Source organism: Microchirus variegatus (assembly GCF_963457635.1).
Source record: "Microchirus variegatus genome assembly, chromosome: 1".
In the NCBI taxonomy this organism is placed as follows: domain Eukaryota; kingdom Metazoa; phylum Chordata; class Actinopteri; order Pleuronectiformes; family Soleidae; genus Microchirus; species Microchirus variegatus.
Window position 1 is genome coordinate 24,289,894 of NC_139802.1, and position 20,151 is coordinate 24,310,044.

The following is a 20,151-nucleotide window of genomic DNA, read 5'->3' on the forward strand; positions in this document are numbered from 1 at the left end:
TCTCCAGGTAAGGGGCCCTGAACTTGCAAGGCTGATTTTCTACTAACAGACAGTAAGGGGAGTGGAGACAACCCCCAATCTTCCCACAAGACATTACCATTACAATGACTCTGAAGCTGTTAATTAGGGTAAAAATCCTGCACAGTTCTGCTTTAATGGACTACTTCTGGTTCTGCATCAGTGACAATGAATCCTCGTAAGCACTCACTTTGGACCAATCAGTCAAAGGACACTGAAATTATTTTCTCTTCATGTTTAATTCATCTTTCCATCACTTACACAAGCAGCCACCCACAAGCACAATTGAGAAGCATATTTTAGTGTGAAGTCAAGCCATTAAGTTTAAGGGCCAATATGTAAACAGAAAAGACTGCACATGAAACACAAGCAGCTTCCCTAACGGACTCCGATACATCCAAAAACTCAATCGCTCACATAAATGTCTGTTGATATTACAATAGGTGAAGCAAAAAAAAACAAAAAACAAAAAACAAGAAATAAATGAGATATGATACGCAGGCAGTAATAATTTGATGAAAAACATTTGATAACTCAAAAGAGCATGTACAAAAAAAGGACATAAGGCATCACAACAGAGTAAATAAAGCTATGGACATATAAATGGAAACTTCATGAAACCCAGAATCCAAAATGAATTGTTATTTGTTTGTCAGGGCATTTCTTTGTGAGACATGTTTGGGCACAGTCTCACATTTCCCAGATAAATCCAGTTCCAGGAGCCTCATTCGGTTATTATATTCTTCCATAGAGGTTTTTTCACCTCTTATAAGCGTGTATAATCCACGATCTAAGGTAAACAAAGCAGTTTGAGTTTAGACTCATGAGAACTGCAGGGAGAACACACAGTCACACAAAACAAACATTTATAAATGAAGGTTTCAAAAACATGCAGTAACTAATGCCTTTGATAAGGAAAAAGATTTATGCACCTTTTTTTGAAACATTATTATTTATATAATTCCTTTAGATGTTATGTCATGGATGCACAGTTTTAGGAGCCAAAAAGATGGTGGGAACAGATATTTATAAGGAACAGAAGCAGGACTTTATCTCTCTTGAACAATTTCTGACAGTATCATAACAAACACCAAATACTTCATGATGACTTTATCTATTACAGTGGTCACCAACCCTGGCCATGCACAGATAGTTAATGCAGCTCTTAGCTCTTGATAATTGAGTGTATCCATCATTCAAGGTCTTGTGTGGCTGGAAACAGGGTCCATGACCACTGTGGTAGTGTAAGCCCGTAAAATGGTCAATCAGTTCTCGGCAGGTTTATCTAGCATGGATGTAAGGTGAGCGTGCAGGGGTTCACACACAGCATCGTAGCCCTTGGGGGTCAGATGAAGGTAGTCGTACATGTCCTGATGGGATATGTTGCCGTTGGAGTGGACGAAGCCAGGGTTCAAGTCAAGGAAAGAGGCGTGGGGGAGGGAGGACACGGCTTCCTGCACCAGCAGGTTCACCTTCTCATTTCGCTCTCGCAGAGGGTTTGGTGTTTTACCTCTCGGCAGTAATCCCTGGAATAAGAAAGAAAGAATGAAATTGAACAAAAAACTGAATATAACCTGGCCTTATTTTTTTTTTTTACAATAAAAATTGTTGATATAAAAGGAGTTTCCCGCTGCATCTAAGTGATGTTGACACAGATGTTTACTCTTGCAATAATCATACCACTTGTTAGCTGCTTACTACAGCTCAATAAACTTGGGCGACCAGAACAAGTATGGCGGGAACAACTTGAGTGTCTCTATGAATTTTTACTTCACACACTACTTAACAGGTTGTAAACCAACAAAGCGTATAGGTTCTGATGATCAATTACAGCTAAAATAGAGGAATGGTGACAAAGCTAGTATATAAGTATAAGTATATAATACATTTAAGCATACTGTATAATAATATTCGATTATATACAATTTGTTTATAGAACCAACTTAATATTAGTTTGATCATTTATATTTCAAATTCCTTAAAGGGTTCATTGTTTTAAGTGTGCTTGTATGAAGTACAGACACAAAACCAGCCTGAGACAAGGACACTCACAAAACATGACTGCTGGTAGGCACACAAGAAAAAGAGATATTTCCCACTTAAGGCTCACCTAATAAAATATGCCTGCCAAATTCTAAGCTTCTAAATATATTTGCAGCTCTATCTCACAGTTACACAGTTTTTCCCAACTGGAAACCAACGTTTGTGTCTCTCTGAAAAGCACAGGAGTTATTGACCCACAGCCACAGTGTGTTTAAAAAGTGTTAATTTGGTGTTTGAATCCTGTCAGATTGATCTCAGTGCACAAACATATCAGACGCCCTTGTAATCTGCTTAGTCGACTAATGGTTTCAATAATCGATGACTAGTCGACGATCAAAATAGTAGTTAGCTGCAGCCCTAGTCAAGATAAAGTGGTAAACACATTCCAAAGCAGGTGTAGATTTAATTAGATGAGTCTTTTTTTCATGGCTAAAATCTGTTTAAGACAGACATGAATAAAATTGAGTGATGTCATGTGAATGATCATCTGTCAGTTTTCACCAGACATGCAGATGTCTGTTCCCATTTTTTCTATTCACACCGTTGCAGATGCTGCACACCTTTAAGTCTGTGAGCTGTTGGGTTTTCTCTCCTCTCTCTAATATCGTAAGGTTTCTGCCTCAAGGATAATGCATGTTGGGCTTCGGTGCTATACAAATAAAATTTGATTTGATGTAGAGTGACACTTCCATGAAGGAATGTAGGGGAGAACCTACGAGTACAAGCGTGCGAGCATGTGGGAGCTTGTTCTTGACGACTTGTACAATGGCCATGATGCCTCCACAGATCTGCTCAGGTGTGTGCCCATGATTGTTGGTGCCAACCCACAGCACGACGACCTGTAACAACAACAGCAGATCATGGACTTGTATTGGGGTCAGCGTACCTGAAATTAGAATCTCAAGCACAAAGCTGAGCACAACAAGTCTTTTGTGTGAATGAACATGCATGATCATGTTTGCCATTTTGGGCGGTGTTTGGACCTTTGGGCTGATGTTATCCAGTTCACCGTTGGTCAGTCGCCAGAGCACGTGTTGTGTTGCATCACCTCCCACCCCAAAGTTAAGGGCATGAAGGGGAGAGAACAGCTGCCTCCATATCTGCAGACAAACCACAACAATATGTCGACTTATCGAGATCACACAATTTGGGATTGACAGTAACGGCGCTTTTCCATTATACAGTTCGAGCACTATTCGGCTCTACTCGACTTGACTCTTTGGTGCCGTGACGTAATTTTATACGAGACAAAAACACACAAACAATGGAGGACATTAAGGCAATGGTGCTCAGTCTGTGGATGCACCACAGTGCATTTTTACAGCAGCCATTGCTTGGAATCTCACCAGAGAAGGTACCAAAAAAAGCACCAGGTGCCATTCCGAATGGAAAGCAAAACAAACCAGTAGAGTTGAGTCGAGCTGAGTAGTGCTAGAACTGTATAATGGAAAAGGTGTCAAAACAAACACAAGAGACATGTTTAGGAAAGTGATGTTTTACCCCAAACTCGTGCATGAGCTGAACAAGAGAATCGCCGACAAACAGTACATCCGGTTCTTTGTCTTTGCTGTCAGACACAAAGCGGTCGTGCTGCAAACAGAAACAATAAAATAAAAATATCAAACAATTTACTGGATTAAAGAAAGGCTGGTTAACCAAAGGCTACTGTCAAAGGTAAAGCATGTCAGCTAAGCAGAGGCAAATGTTACAACATCACAGGTCAAATAATCAACTAACCAAATGACAACTATTCTGATAATAAAATAAAGAGTGTGTCAGGCCATGATACAAAACAAAGGGTTTACAATGCTGAAAGAATCTGTTATCTGTTAACAAAGGTTATATCTATTTGAATACTAGACACACATTTAATCACTGGAATAATAATGTCAATCTGGCGACAAAATAAAAAGATATTTTACAGATTAAGGCCCAGTCCCATTTCTCCCCCTTAAAATTTCCACTTGTTTTTGAGTGCCCTCAACCCTAAATTCCCCTCGTTGAGGGAAGTGGCTTCCCTATGGAATTGGGACACCACTATATGCATATAATATATATATATATATTATAATATAATATATATATATGCACACAATTAGCATAGTGATCGTAACGAAAATTGTTCCTTGACAGATGTGACCGCCATCTTTGATGAAAATATAAGCCGGCTCGCTGAATTCGCAAAGCATCATCATCAGTAATTTAATCTTCCACTTCGTTTTAAGCCTGCATCAGAGCTCACTACATTTTGAGGGTTGATAAGGGCAAAATTGCAAATGTTGAAAGAGAGTAGGTTAAGGAATTAACCCCAGTTCTCTAAAACATGGGTGAGGTAGTGAGATACTGAGACAAATGTTTAAAGATAACAGTTGGAATATGGACCAAGAGTCGTGGGTAGTGACACTAGAAGTGTTTTTGCTGACAGAAGTTACACAATGGAGCTTTAATTTATTAATTACAAAATTGTTAAAAATGAATTAAATTGCCTGCTGTTGAACTCAAAGCTCCCATGTTTTGCATTGCATTTACTTTTAAATAGTTGCTGTTTGTGTTTGTAATTGCATTTTTAAGTCTGAAGTGAGTGGGTAGGCAGGTGTGGAAAGAAATCCTGTACTGCTTTCACAAAACCCAATTATGATTGTTTTGATATGTTTTAAAGGCAGAGTGAGCCAAAAGAAGAAAAATCCAAATCACATCAATATTTGGTGTGACCACTCTTCAAATCAGCATCAATTCTTAAAAGGTACAGGGTGTAGGGTTATCGTCAGGTGTATAATTATACCAAACAGGTGGTAATTATCATAATTTTCAAATACAGGTTGAAAGGGTGTCGTTAACTAAAACAGAACAGCCAGACTCAGCTACCGAGATGAGGCTGTGGAAGACAGTTTCATGTCACAGGTCATACACCAAGACAAAACTGAGCAACAGCACAGCAACAAGACACAAGGTAGTTCAACTACAACAGCAAGGTCCCTCCCAGTTTAAAGTTTCAAATTAGACTGAGGTTTCAAGATGTGCTGTTCAAGCTCTTCACAGAGAAACAGACACCATTGAGACGCAGTGGTCAGCCAAGGAAACTTAATTTGGCAGATGAAAGGCACACCCATCATCAGAAAAAGTAGGAGGAAGATGGCATGAACTGATGCTGTTTTGGTCGCACATGTTGATTTGCTCACAAAAACAAACAATGATGACTTACACTTGCGAATGCAGTGTTACTTTCAACACATGCCTAAAACTTCTTGACAGTATTGTAAATATAATGAAAGACAAATGAAAACTATTGACTATTAAATCTGCATGGTTTTAAAGCAATAAAACATGATTGCTGTTGCTGTCACATTTGTAATATGCGTCAGGCGTACAATATGGACCATTTTCAACGGTGACACCGCCTAAGACACGCCATAAATTCATATTAGCGTCAGTGCATAGTTAAATGGCTTTTGTGCTGTAAATGTGTAGAAACTCATGGAACATGTGACACAATTAAACGGGTTATATTATAACACACCAGAGAAATCCATCGTCCATCTCCCTGGATGTCCGTACAGGGAGTGGGTGTGGCGGCAGGATTCGGCTCCTCAGCACTCATGACTCCACTTCTTTGGTGAACAGTCACGTTTAGGTTACGCTAATTTGTGAGACGGAAACAAACCGAAAAGTCAGTATTGCGTAGCAGTAATTCCGGGCTAAATCAATGGAGGGTGGTAGCTACGGTAGCTAGCCTAGTCGCAGAAACACAGGATGATGTTTAAGAGAAATGAGGGTTGAACCCTGGTCATCAATGACGTTAATTATGTCAGATTGTTTTGTGTAAGAACGAGGAAGGAAAACCTTTATACAGCGGTTACTGTTATTTAGCGATATTAATGAAAAAAATGCTACCGTAAAACCAAAATCGTCAACCCCATCAGTTTCAGGAAGTATTTTTTTACTACAGTGGCTTGTACCATTACCTCCGTGGGTAACAACATATGTGCTTTCATGTATCTTTGAATGACATGACACTGTTTGTTGTTACTGTACATTTTAAATGAATTTATACTCAATTATACACCAGTGAATGATACGTAAACGAATTACACGAGTGTAAAGAAACATAAAACCCAGTCCGGATTTTGTTCCTCGCCTGCGTCAGTGGGTTTGCCCTGCTCCTTGGTGTTCATGGGAAATGGTGTTGCGCAAGAAATATGCGCCCATTGTTTCCAGACAGAGAGGTGTAATGTGTAATTCTCAATGGCATGTCATATGCTTCTTTTTAGTACTTTTTTTTAATCCTTAATTTTCAAAAATAACATTTACACAAAGCTGTGGGCACTCGTCTTAAACTCACTCAAGGAGGAAGTCATTGAACTTACCATGACATTAAACTTCCTGTTTGGTATAAAAATAAGGTAAGGAAAATAACCAGTCAACCAACTATGTCCATGTTTATGCAGGTTTTCCGTTGTGTTTTCCACGGTTTGACGGGCGGTATGTGATTATGCTATCTAACGGAAAAGTAACTTAACAGCTAAGTTACAGCTAATGCGGACTATTTCGGTAAGCGGTGATATTAATTAATAATGTTAAGTTTACGTCATGCTTATTAATGAGTGTAACGTGTGTGAAGTATCATCATTAACACGAATAAGCTCGTCTGCTGTTTTCCTCCATACACGGTGCACCTGGTGCTGGACATTAACGCCACCTGTTGACTAACTAGTCACATGAATATAATATCAGTTATATGGACGTTAGCTGGAATTGGCTTAACGTTAACAGATTTATTCCTCAAAAACGGTAAGAAAAAGCATGTTCGCATGCTGTGCTTTTGTTTATTGGTATTTTAGTTCTCCTCAACGTTTTGTAAGTGTTCAGTGTATAGTTTTAATTCATGAAACAGTTGAACAGGTTTCAGCACGATTTATTTGTGATATTAGACACTGTACAATCAAAATTGCTAGACATGTTCTAGATCACTGAGAAATGTGATCCCAATATTCAGAAGAGTCGTATGTTTTCTAAGACTTGTTCCATATGTTGGTAGTTAACAGGTCTTGTTTGCAGTTAAATTGACTTGACAGTTAAATGTGCATTTAGTAGCTGTTTCTTGTAGAGCACCAGCAGCAACATGTGCAAATAATTTAACAGTTTGAGCTTCACAACAATTTTCAATTGTCTTTGTACCTTTTATAACAAGGACACAATAATGAAGATGAAGCTGAGAAGTAAAACTGGTGATTTTCTGTATGGACTGGTGCAGCAGAGTGAGCAGGTTACACACTGACACAAACTGCACATTTTAGTTGGAAATAGTCTGTCTCTTGGTGAGCTAAAGCTGCATTATCATAAAATTGGGCACAGATTTTATTAGATGAGCCTTTTGCAAAGTGGCTTGAATCAGTGTTTCCTTGTGTCCTCTCTGGCAGCCATATTTTTTAAAAATGACTGTGTCTCAAGCACACGGGACGCAGTCAGCACCATCAACACTGACTTTGTTTGTACCTTAAACTAGCACAAATAACCCAAACTTTCCCTTTAGCTGTGTGTGATTACAGAGGTATAGAGGTATGGAAGAGGTTTAAAGGTTTTTGCTGCAACATGATCTTGTAAACATGGCTTGCTATCTGTTTCCTACCTGCATTATATTTTTCTTACACTTTACTAATTGCAGTTATGGTTGTTGTTTTTTTGGGCAGAATCAAGTAAACATGAGCCACACATTCGGCAAGGATCCATCTACTAATGGAAAACAGCCTTCAGAAACAACAGATCAAACCTGCTGCAAATGTTTAAATCATCCTAAGACAGATGGGCAGCACAGAATGAAGCGACTGAAAGAGAGACGGATAAGAAGTGGAGGGAAAAAGACAGAAAAGACAACATTACATCACCATCGCTGCTGTCGCCAAACCAGTAAAGACACAGCACATTTCTATAACTGCTGCCACAGTAGCTGCAATACAAGAAGAGATCCACTATTTGCAAAGGTGGTTCCTGCTACTCAGGAACCCAGCATCATCACAGACCACCGTCTGATAGGACACCATGGCCTGTTCAACCATGAGGTGAAGTCTATTGACATTAAGCGCTTGTTAGGTGAGCAGAGGAAGCTGGACAAGGCTGAAGAGAAAACACACAAAGAGAATCATAATCTTTCACATCCGTTTCCAGCATCTTGCATTAATGATTTGGTGGGCGATGAAACTGTAGAGAATTTGCCATCTGAGGAAAAAAAAGAACCTTTTACTGACACTAGTGCTAACTGTCAGGAAAAAGAGGAGAAAATCAGCCATGGATCAGATCTCACACCCGGACAGAGACCCAATCAGCAACATTATCTTTCACCTGAAAGCTACAAAAGCATCTTCTCATCCAAACACAGCTTTCTTGATGTAGTTATCAGCACGGAGAAGAAGGTCAACTCAGTCACACATGAAAAGGACAAAGAGTCTCATTTGACTCTCCCTCTCGACAATGTGGAGACACAAGTAACTCCAAAGAACAAGGCTCCAGCTGCTCAACAAACACACACTTGTGGTGTCAGCCCAAGCTCACCTCCACTCTTGAACTTTAGCACGCAGCACAGAGGAGAAGATCCTGTGTGTGTGTCTTTCATCACAGCGATGGCATCATGTCTGTGCGACAGTCTCCAGTTCCCACGTCTGAGGAGGAGAGACCTGCTGGCAGAGAGCAGAGAGAGGCTGTTGATGGTTCTGAGGGCGAGGCAAGGACCCCTGCTTCAGGAGAACCGCCTCAGGGAGCAGCAACCCTTCGGTTTTGGTGCTGATCTCACAATGGCAGTGCAGGATCATAGTCTGGAGTCAACCATGACAGATGGAGATAAAGTCTTGTCTGCAGGTAGGACGTGATTTGGGATTCTTCTGCTGATGAAATGCCAACTGAATCTCCCAAGAGATTGTTCTACATTTTATGAAGTTTGGTTGTATGAGGTACCAGCATGTCATCACCTAACTGTAGACATGGGACCATATAAACATTTTCCATCAGAATCCTGACCAAAATAATAGTATTGAAATGACTGCCAAAAATATGTTTCAGATTCTTAAACTTCTGTCTGCACCTACAGTGGTCGCAGATAGGATGAACATTTTTTTTGTGAAAAATAATTTAACCTTGGGCTGACTGTAGCCTAGTGGTAGAGCGAGCCGTCTTACATGCCAATGTGTCCTGGGAAGACACTTAAAGTGGAAATAAGTAGTTTATAGTGCCATCTAGAGGAGAGGCTGAAATTTACAACAAAGACCTGCTGCTCTGCTCACCCCCTCCCTTCCCTGAGCGCTACGGTATCCGCAGCTGGTCAAATGTCGTCCTCGTCGTCTTTCTCCGTGTCAGCAGATGAGGTTCGTGAGGTGAGGGAGAGGGCGAGCTACCGCGGCCGTAGGAGACAAAGCGGAGAGAGAGGAGGCGGGACTTCCGCTACAAGTAAAGAGAAGCTTGCTTTGTTCTCTCGCGTTTGTCCTTACAGGTTCCGGTATAAACATGGCGTCTTGCTGCTAACAGTGGCTATGCAACCGCGGTCCGCGACCATGTTATTTTACATGACTTTTTGAAACACTACGAAACTGAAACAAAAACTATTATACAGCGACTAGACAATGCAGGAGCACATAATAGGTATAAAAAAGTGGATTTTGGGTTATATAAACCCATAAATACTACATATTGTACCTTTAACAAAATGTTGCTCCTGTGTGTGAATGAATTTAAACCAAATAAAAGATGTGTCATAGAAAATGTGCTGCACACAGATGTGTTGTATGAATGGGTGAATGGCAAAACCGCTATTAAAATAAAAGTGCTACATAAATACTGACCATTTACTTTCACATTGCAGAATTTACTCTTGCAGGTAGTGGCTGTCTTAGTCATATCGTAAAAACATATTTGTTACTTTATCTCACGGTTTGTCGTAGATTAAAATTAGCTAAGCCTACTGTGTTGGTTCATGTCAGGGTTAGGGTTATGCTGGTTCTTGGTGTGAGGGGCCAGCAGGGGGCGCACATAGCTGCCATAGCAGGCACTACCTCATACAACTGCACTTAAACGGACACTGTGTAGTATTTATGGGTTTATATGACCCAAAATCCACTTTTGTATATATATTATGTGCTCCTGCATTGTCTAGTCGCTGTATAATATTCTTTGTTTCATTTTCGTAGTGTTTCAAAAAGTTTTCAACAATGGCCATTTTTTGTGTGCATCTCCTCAATTATAGATGCTTTTGTAGATTTTCCTAATGTGGGACTAATAAAGAACTTGTCTTGTTTTGTCTTCAGCATGCCATGTCGACACTGTGGATCAGCCTGGTTTTGACACCCAGAAAACCACAAAAAGCAACCCGAAGCCACAACAGAGCCTGAAATGGGTAAGTTATTGACTATAAAGCTCCCATAGAGTGGTCCTATCACACATATATGTTAGTTATGGAGGTCTACTTACATACATTAACTTGTTTTTATGGTCAAAAACCTCCTAGTTGCTGTAAATGAGCCAATGCTCCTCACTGAAGCTCTTGTCAGTCGCGCTGTTTCAGACTGAAATCTCACCCCCAGAAGACAGACTAGACTGTGTTGTGATTGGCCAGCCAGCGATTGGCCTGGAAGTAACGAAATTAGCACACCTACTCTCAGAAGCACAGCTGCCCCTCTGGAACGGTGGCTGCACTGCTACTCATTATCAAAACATTGTTTTAACAATGTTTAAAAATAGCTTTGTCACAACTTCCCCGCCGCAGTCCCTTTTACGCCTTCGGAGTCGGACACAGAGTCAGAAGACACTGTCGCTCATGAAACACCTCCACAACAGGCCTTCTTCTTCTTCTTCTGCGGTTCAATGTACGCAACTGGATCTGCCCAGACTAGTGCCCGGAGCATGAGGATCTGCTGTTTACGTAAGCGGACCACGTTTTTTCAGAGATCTCGCTGAGCCCAAGATTACAATACAACACAGCGTTCTCAGCAGTGGCTGAACTGTTTGTTTCGAACCTTCAGGGCTTCATAAACGAGGTAATGGCGCAGATACACACTTAGCTTTAAACTGGAACTCTCTTATTTAAAGTTTAAAGTTATCTGTTTTTTTCCCCAGTGTGGTTGTATGAAGTACTGATTATTGTATGATCTTCCTCCCTACAATTACTTTTTTTTTTCAACAACATTCAGGATAAAACTCTTTATACTGTTCATACTGCACATACACGTGTTTTTCCTACTCTTAAAATGTTACTGTTACTACACTGCACATATCTGATCCATATTTATTCTGCTATTATAATGTTACTGTTAATGTCACTGCACATAACCTTACTGTACACCATACCACTTAATTAACTGTATACTCCTGTCTACACTACTGCGCTAGTAAATGTAATTGGGTGTATATTTTGTTATGTGGACCACCTTAAACACATTAGGTGAGTCATTTGTGGCTTGTGTAGGCACTGGCAGCCATGTTTTCAGTGAGATCAAGCATCCGTGTCCTTTTCTGGTTTCAGGGGCTGTGGTTAGTCAACAGCTCATAGAATCACAACATACTCTTAGTAAATTTCACATCTATCCTAGCTGTTATCACTCCTTTGATACTGATGAGTTCATTTTTGGTGTTTCTTTTGCAGACTGCTGATTGGTCGACAAGCCCTATGGATACTTCCACCAGTTTTTTGGATGATGTCCTCAGGCCCAGGTCCTCTCCTCAGTTCTACATGGACGTTGAACCCAGTGGAGCTTCAGCATGTGAGCATGTGTCGACTCCATCTCTCACATCATGCAGGGCCAGAAAAGCCTCAGCATCTCAGCACTGGGACAAAAGTCTGTTCAAGCCAAAGTGCAGAGAGCAGCCTGGTTTTGATTTCTTTGAAAACAGCTTCATGAACCACAGCAGAACAGTTAGAGAGAGATGTGAGCCTTGGTTAAAAGACAGCAACACTCAGCCCTCTTTTTCTTATCAAACACAGCCAGTGCATTTTTCCCTGGACTCAGACCCGTTCAGAACTGATAGACATTATTTTCCTCCTCCATTCTCCACCCAAATGCCCAATCCTAATCCAAGCAGCCAACTCCAGACTCACAGACGATCCAGTCACACTTCCGCCGGACCATTCCTCAGCTCGCACCACTCAGACATGATTCATTACCCTCCGTCTCACATGCTTGACAGAGGCCCAGCACCTTCCCTTTTTTCTTTAACAAGCCCTGAGCACTGGTCCTTTCCTCCAATGAAACTGTACTAGCTAAAAATGTAGCCTTAATTCACAACATTTAGCCTGTTTTTGTTCATAGTAATGCTGTTTCTTTTCTAGTCTGAACTCAGCCACCCATTTTCACCCCCACTCTGGACCTCAGATTTTTGACTTGGAAACTTGGAGCAGCCTCAAATACCCTGACTCAGGATTCCAAAATGGCTGCCACAATGCAAACACTGCTACTTCTACCTTTCATAGCACTTCTCTTGTATTTGTTTCACAGTTAATCAACCGTACACATAATACTGTTTCATTTTTAACTACAGACACATTCCTTTGCTATTTGTGTGTTTTAAATAGAGTGTTGTTATCACCTGGTATTGCTATCAATGGCGACCCAGGATATGTTTCCGACTTCTCAATTGGTACGTGGCTCACTCCTAATTTCTGATGTAAATGGAACGCAGCATAGGAGAATATGTGTCATATGCTCATATTTTATCAAAGCAAATACTTAATTTTAATAGCTAATATGTGTGATCTTTTATTCCTTTTTGTCATTTATTAGTAAAATTATTTCACAATTATTTATTGTTTGCACATTTGTAACACTTTTAGATGCTGTGATTTGAGGAACAGTTTTTGCTAAGGATGGGCTAATGTGGAATTTATACATTAAATATCATCATATTTATAAAATTCATAAATCATAAAATTGTAACATGGAGTAATGCCATCAGTAAAAATAAAGCTTATGTGATCACAAGAAAACTGACATGTAAATGTATTCACACCAGACTGTCCGTCACTCTCTTCTCAAAGCAGGATTGGATTTTATCATTTAACATACTGAAGACAAAGTTCTCAATCGTGTTCAAGGCAGTAAGTTTTATCCAATCTCTTATCTCCTTTCAGCAGAATCACAATCATCAAATGTGTAATTTTCTTCTGTTTGGAGTCTGCTCCCCACTCTCATGGCCCGACGGAGCTGTTCCCAGAACAGCTCCTGGGCCTGCACCGGGTTAATGCAGTCTGAGCTTGGCCACTGCAGATAAGTCTTTTTTAGCATGACTTTCCTCATTCGGTGATACGATGACAGATGTCGCTCAGAGATCGGCTCCAGAAACACGAGCAGAAGAACATCTCGGTGCTCATCAAAGAGTCTGTAGCTGGCAAGCTGGATCTCCAAAGAGCACCACTCGCTTTGTAGAAAGTTCCTGCTAACCACACAAATGGTTTTACGGCTGTTGTATACAGCAGAGACGATGTTGTCCACAATGAAGCGTCCCAGTTCAAAGTCCCTGTGATGGAGGCAAAGTTTAAAACCACATTCATTTCCCTCCAGGTTTGGCACCAGATGGTCCATGACCCACTTCTCATCACAGGAATTATAGGAAATGAATGCATCAAATTTGCAGTTTTCCTCCTCCTCTCTCATTCTGCGCCACTGCTCACTAAACCATGAGCGGAACACATAGTAGCTGTACTTAAACTTCCAATAGAGTTTGACATAAAGTATGGGGGAAACTGTGAACAGGAAGATAACAGCAGCCGTGCTAATAAACAAATATTCTCCCAAATCTATAAAACAAACTTTGGTATCAAAATTGTAGAATTTGACTTTAGCATTGTGTGGACACAGCTGATTGTAGAGATAAACTATCTGGACGTTTGGGTTATATCTTGTCCAGTTTTGCAGCAAGCTGTTCTGGCAGGTGCAGCTTAAAGGAATATTACGTATGTCAAGGTAGTGCAGTTGTTTTAGGCTTAGCAGTACGTTTACATCGATGCTCTGCATCACGTTGTGGTTCAGCTGCAGCATACGCAACTGTGTCAGATTCCCAAAAACCTCTGCTGAGAAGTCCTCAATGCCCATATTTTCTGCAATGAGTTTGGTCAATTTTTGTAGCTTTTTAAAGACTCCTGCTTCAAGTTTGGCTACCCCTACACAGCAGCTATCCAATGAGAGGAAACGCAATTCTGTCAGGTCATTGAATGCATCAGGGGCAAGTTGTGATAGGTAATTGTTGGTGAGATACAGATTTTTCAAAGAATGAAGGCCACTGAAAAAAGCGGGGGGTAAAACCCCGAGGCCATGAGGCCTCTGTCCATCCAGTTTCAGATCGGTGAGTTTGCGTAGTTTCGTAAATGGTGGCTTGACCTTTTCATTAAGGAAGGAAATCTGATTACTTTTTAGATCCAACACTGTGAGTGCATCATGAAACACATGATGTAAGGAAGTGTCGATCTGCTGGAGGTTGTTTCCATCTAGATAGAGTTTGGACAGACTTTTGAGTCCTTTAAGACCTGATGGCTGAAAATGAGTGATCTTGTTACCTCCCAGGTCCAGTGTGGTCAGATTCCTGAGCTTGAGGAACGTCCCATTGAAAATGACAGCAATCCGATTGTTTCGTAGGTTAAGATATTGCAAATAAGAATTATCTTGAAAGGTGTCGTTGAACAAATCAGTTAAGAGGTTGTTGTCCAAGCGGAGTGTGTGGAGCATCTGTAGCCCACTGAAAGCTTGGTGGTGGAGAAATGCAATAATGTTTATGTTGAGCTGGAGCAACTTGACATTTGGTGTATTGAAGAAAGCCATGGAATCCACTGAGAGGATGTGGTTGTAGCGAAAGGTCAGCTCTTCCAGGAAATTATTCTTGTTTTGAGTATGACAGGATTGAAGGGTGGTGAGGTGGTTATGCTCTGCATTGAAGCTTTTTATATGCATGTGTGGACTGAGGAAGAGAAGACAACGTGTACTTTTCAGTTCATTGTGGGACAGATCCAGAGTCTCTATATTTTTAGGACAAACGGAAAATGTGTCATTTGTTATATTCTCAATCCCATTGTTACTGAGATGCAAGTTTTTAATAAATGTTGCCTTTCTTTTTAGCAAACTACACAGTTCATTGAGCTGGCTGTAATTTTTCAGACCGGTGCCTGAAAAATCGACCACGTCTGTTCTGATGTTACTGATTTTAAAAAGCTCCATTACCTCAACTTTTGTTGAACGCAAGCGCAAATAGTTCACATGTTTCAAATCCACTCCGTGAAAGGCTGCCGTAGGGAGCCGGGAGTTGTAGGACAAATCTAGCACCTCAATTAAGCCCAGAAATGACTGTTTACATCCTAACGTGGACAGATTATTTCTACATAAATATAAAGCAGTGAGCGATGTGGGCAGTGACACATTGTGGCTGAGTGAGGTCAAATGGTTAAAGCAGAGGTCCAGTTTCATCAGATTTGCAAGACATGACACAGACTTGACAATCCCAGAGAAATCCATCAGAAGGTTTTGCCTCATGATCAAAGTCTTCAGAGAGAGAGTGGTCAAGAAAATCTCCCCAGGAAGCTGCTTCAGTTTATTATTTGTCAGTGAGAGAAACGTGAGGTTGTGGAGGTCCTTAAACACATAAGGGCTGAGCTTGGAAATGTTGTTACAAGACAAATTTAAAAACTGAAGTTGGTGCAAGTTTTGGAAAGCAAATGCTCTAATTATCCTCAAGTGGTTGTGATCTATTCGGAGGAACTTTAGATTTGGTAGGTGAGCAAAGTTGTCGTTGGGAATGAGCCACACTGGATTAATGACAATGGTCAGATTGGTGACAGATGACGGCAGGTCGTCGACAATGGCAGATATGTTCTTCTCCTTTCGACGGATGCAGCTGAAATGTGTTGCATTCGAGTACGGCTCTGCGATGCAGTTGTTAAAGCTATAACCAGTGATGAGTTGAACAGCGCCAAGAACAAGAGCGGCCGACAAATACTTTTGAGAAAGGGCAGACATTTTTCCCATTGCAGTCCAGACGAAGCAATTTTCATCAGCGTCTTTGTTGGTTTTGTTTTATTTGAATATGTTTGAAAACTCTTTGGATTCATTCGCTGAACGTGGTACAGGAATCTGAGGATAGAGAGAAGGAAATGATGTCACATATCACAACATATTGTTAAGTTTGTAACAGAAGAGGACACAAGGGGTAGGGCCAGCTGGAGGCACAGGAGCCGCAGTGGCGACCCTGATGGGAGAAGCCGTAAGATGAAGAAGAATATTTTCTAAACTGGGTAACAAGGGGGCGCTATGCCCTCTTACCAAAATGCATATTTAGCTATTCATCACGCTGCTTTACACAGCATGCAGTCTTGCTTAAAACTATCCCTTTCCCATAAAAATATTAATATTAAATGTATGCCAGTGAACAATATTCCTGTTTGCTTGATATTGCACAATGATTTAAAAAATACCAACAATTGCGGTAAATAGAAGGACAGATGGCTACACAGGTTTCCTCCAGGAGTTCTCATGCACAATACATTCTCTTGCAAAATTTCATTTAAAAAGTGTCTTGATTAAACAAGTAAGCCAACGGCTTTGATTTTTAAAACTTGTGAAAATGGGAAAAACAGATGTGAAAATGTGCACTAAAAGAGCAAATCGTGATTATTCATTGATTACTAATTAAAACAAGTTTTCTGATTCAGCTTCTTAATTGGGAATATTTTCTGATTTGTTTGTGCCATATAACAAAGAAATCATTAAAACTGAATCATTTTGACATTTGAGAACATCATTTCCATGCTTGGTAAACACAGACCAAACAAGGACTTGTCAAGAAAACAGAAGACTGAAGAGATTAAATGATTATGAAAATAACCGTTAGTTGCAGCCCTATATTTGATATTCTTATGTATCTATAGATTTCTTTAATGTAAAAATGTTTTTTTCTACACACACTAAACAGCCGCTCTGCATATCTGCTACTGTTTACAACTGAGTTGTTTTTTTCCCATTTGTGTTGTCTGGAGCGGCTCCCGCTTGACCAGAGTAGACGCTCATTGGCCCCCAGGTCATTTGAGTTTGACACCCCTGCTTTACTCCAAGTTAGTTACACTTTAAACAAGGAACCTATTTTATTGTCTAAGAAATTTGAACCCTGATAACAGGGAGTACTCAGTTCCCTTTCATGCTTTCACATCCTGTTTCACTCTGCTCTTGTGGCATGTGTGACACTTTAAGAGAATTAAGTTAGAAAGTGTAATTCTATTAAAACATGCAATTAAAAGGTTGATAGTTAAATAAGTATATACATGTAGTGTTAACTTCTACAGGCATTTAATTTGTATTTGTGATGGTGGTATTAACACATTCATGTATAATACTACATGAATCCTTGTAAATCCCCCGTCAAAGACACTCCTCCATTCTTTTAACTTATTATCAGAAAACAATATTTCCAAACAAAATCTGGCTTTAGGCGCTGTTGTTGCAGTTAAACATTAGTGTCATCATGAAAGTCAAGAACAAAACAAGTTTATGGCAGTCATTTCTAAATGTAAAGTACATATTTCAAAATGTTCTCCAATTTCTAAGTTAAACTTGAAAATGTATGTTGCTCTGACAACCTTACCTGTTCACTATGAACGTTGCTCAACTGACCTGCCTTCATCAGAGAGTCCAGCTCTTATCATCTGAAAGAGGAAGGTGGGTACAACCCAGGCTTCTCTTTCCTTATTCAGTCAAAGCTCATCGCATGCAAAAAACAAGAAAAAAAAAAGCATGACGTCAAGGGCTAGAAGTAAGTGTTTTTAGTCTGTGGCAGAGGATGTGGAGGCTTGTTGCTGTCCATATGTGGATGGGGAGCTCGTTCCACCATTTGGGAGCCAGGACAGCGAACAGTTGTGGGTTGAACTAGGAGACACCTGATTCAAATGGTCAGCTCGTCATCAAGCTCAAGCTCTGCAGAAGCCTGATAACGAGCTGTTCTTCTGAATCATGTGTGTTGGAGCAGGGCAACATCTACAACATGCAGGGCAGTGTTCCCTGAGGACCAGGGTTTGGAAACACTGCCCTAGCGGGCAGTACCAGGTTGCAGGCATCAACAAACATGCCGACCATGGCTGCACATCTTTGAGTCTCTGCCAGAGATTTCTTTTTCTGTTAAAAGGGAGGGTTTTTATCTCTCCACTGATGCCAAGTGTTTGCTCATTGTATGAATTGTTGGATTTCTATGCTCTGCATGATGTTGTCTATGTACAATGCCTTGAGATAACGTGTGTTATGATTTGGCGCTTGAATTGAATTGAATTAAATTGAATTAAATTGAATTAAATTAAAACACAGACTGTTTGTGGTCTGACGTTCGGTCACTCACGTCAGATAGTCAAACCAAATATGGTGAAGCTGCACATGAGTGGAACAACAATGGAACTGAAATCAGTACCAAATGTGATTTTTTTAAATCCAGGTTAAAAACATTTATTTTCTCATATGCTTATCAGTGGCCTCTTTTTTTATAAGTACTTTAATATATTTCTGCACTGTATATTGGTTTGATAACTTTAAAGTAAATTGGTTTTTTTAGGCTGCACTGTCATACTTTATGCTCCATTTTAGTCTAACTTTTTGTTTTCTCTCTTTTTATTAGTTTGTACTCCATTTTATTCATGTTATAATTGGGTTTGTGTTCAAATTGTTAATTTAAATGTTTCAGAATGTTAAAGGCGCCATCTGTAACAATTTGGCCAAAAACAGTTACTACACTCAAAATCCAAACACTGCGGTGAGTCGTATCCGCCTCCCACTCCCCCCCTCCCTTCCAGAGTCAAGGTTGCCAGAGCGGTTGACATGTAACTCCGTCAGCAACGAGCGAGGAGTGAGCGTTTTATTATAAATGAGTGGCTCTAAGACACACAATTCTGTTCTCTCAGTAAAGATCAAGATGTATAGTAAATTATGGTAACATTAGCTGTTGACTAGGGATGGATATATCAGATGGAATAACTTTATGCATGATATTTGACAGAACTGTCCTTCATTTTTGCCTCCCCTTTTACAATATATAGCAGGGCTGTCAACTTCTGACAAAACCTTAGAGTGAGTGAGACATCGTGGCAAATTACCACCACACACCGAATATATTTATTTATGGTAATATTTAATGCATCGCAAGCTTATTAATGCGTTATACAATAATAAGGTAAATAATGTTGACACTGTCCGGAATCAATCCTACAACCTTCCCAACACAAGCCCACCTATTTAATCACTCAGCTACCACTATTATTCTCTTTACATGTCAGAAGAAGACTATTAGGTAAGATTAGAAAGAGACTAAAAGACACATCTCTGTGTCATCTGAACTGCCACTGCAGCCTGCGCCGAGCAGAACAAGCCACAGCCGCTGACAGAACAGAACTGCCGGTGGTCGGTGCGGCATGTTGTGTCTCAGGTTCTGCCCGGAGCCACAACCCCTGCCATACGCCGCCCGCTTCGGTATGGCAGCCCCAAAGCCGAGCGAGCAATTCAAAACACAGAACTCGACAGTCGAGCTATGATGCTAACTTAACTTAGTTAGCCAAGCTGAACTTACCTGTTTAGGAGAAGAGTAGCCCATTCTGCAGCCGTTTTGAAATTCCTCTCAGCTTTTTTGGCGTTTTTGACATTCATACCGAGGTCTTTTAGGTTTCCTTTCGTTTCATTTCAATTGTAGCTACTTAAGCCTTAAACGCGCCTTTAAAAAAATCACGTTAACACACCCAGAGCACCAAATGGTGCACATGAAAGTACACAGCTATAAAAATAGTATACATCTGTATTTTTGCCTTTTTCTTTTTTTTAGGTTTTAGACCAACATCTCCTCTTTCCATCCATATCAAATATTAATATATATTTTTTTAGGTTTTAGACCAACATCTCCTCTTTCCATCCATATCAAATATTAATATATATTTCTTATTTTTAACCCTTAAATTTCCAGGTTTATTCGTGATGCACCTTGATTTTATGATCTAAAAAACACAAAAAATTAATTATTTTCAATATACTTCATGGAAACTGGAATTTTTTTGTTTGGATTATTGCAGCCTGGTATATGTGAAAGATTAGCAGAAACAATTTTTTTTTT

At 40.1% G+C, this 20,151-nt stretch overlaps 2 protein-coding genes across 2 annotated transcripts; both read right to left on the reverse strand.

Moving 5' to 3' along the window:
* Positions 1-278: 278 nt before the first annotated feature.
* pafah1b3 (platelet-activating factor acetylhydrolase, isoform Ib, gamma subunit) lies at positions 279-5,964 on the reverse strand. The gene is made up of 5 exons (XM_083910860.1): positions 5,579-5,964; positions 3,562-3,651; positions 3,045-3,161; positions 2,778-2,900; positions 279-1,544 (listed from the first exon to the last, which is right to left on the reverse strand). The coding sequence occupies exons 1-5, from the start codon at positions 5,657-5,659 to the stop codon at positions 1,284-1,286; spliced, it is 672 nt and encodes a 223-aa protein (XP_083766986.1). The 5' UTR covers positions 5,660-5,964; the 3' UTR covers positions 279-1,283.
* A 7,187-nt stretch (positions 5,965-13,151) lies between these two features.
* Positions 13,152-16,037, reverse strand: tlr21 (toll-like receptor 21; the record flags this gene model as incomplete). Its single annotated transcript, XM_083895667.1, has 1 exon — positions 13,152-16,037. The coding sequence occupies one exon, from the start codon at positions 16,035-16,037 to the stop codon at positions 13,152-13,154; it is 2,886 nt and encodes a 961-aa protein (XP_083751793.1).
* Positions 16,038-20,151: the final 4,114 nt, after the last annotated feature.

Excerpts from the sequence above, each read along its gene's own strand:
- pafah1b3 (XM_083910860.1), bottom strand. The coding sequence starts at position 5,659 with ATGAGTGCTGAGGAGCCGAATCCTGCCGCCACACCCACTCCCTGTACG. Across the intron at positions 3,162-3,561 it reads AGCTCATGCACGAGTTTGGG|ATATGGAGGCAGCTGTTCTC; the intron begins GTAAAACATCAC and ends GTTTGTCTGCAG. Across the intron at positions 1,545-2,777 it reads ATGCTCGCACGCTTGTACTC|GGATTACTGCCGAGAGGTAA; the intron begins GTAGGTTCTCCC and ends TTCTTATTCCAG.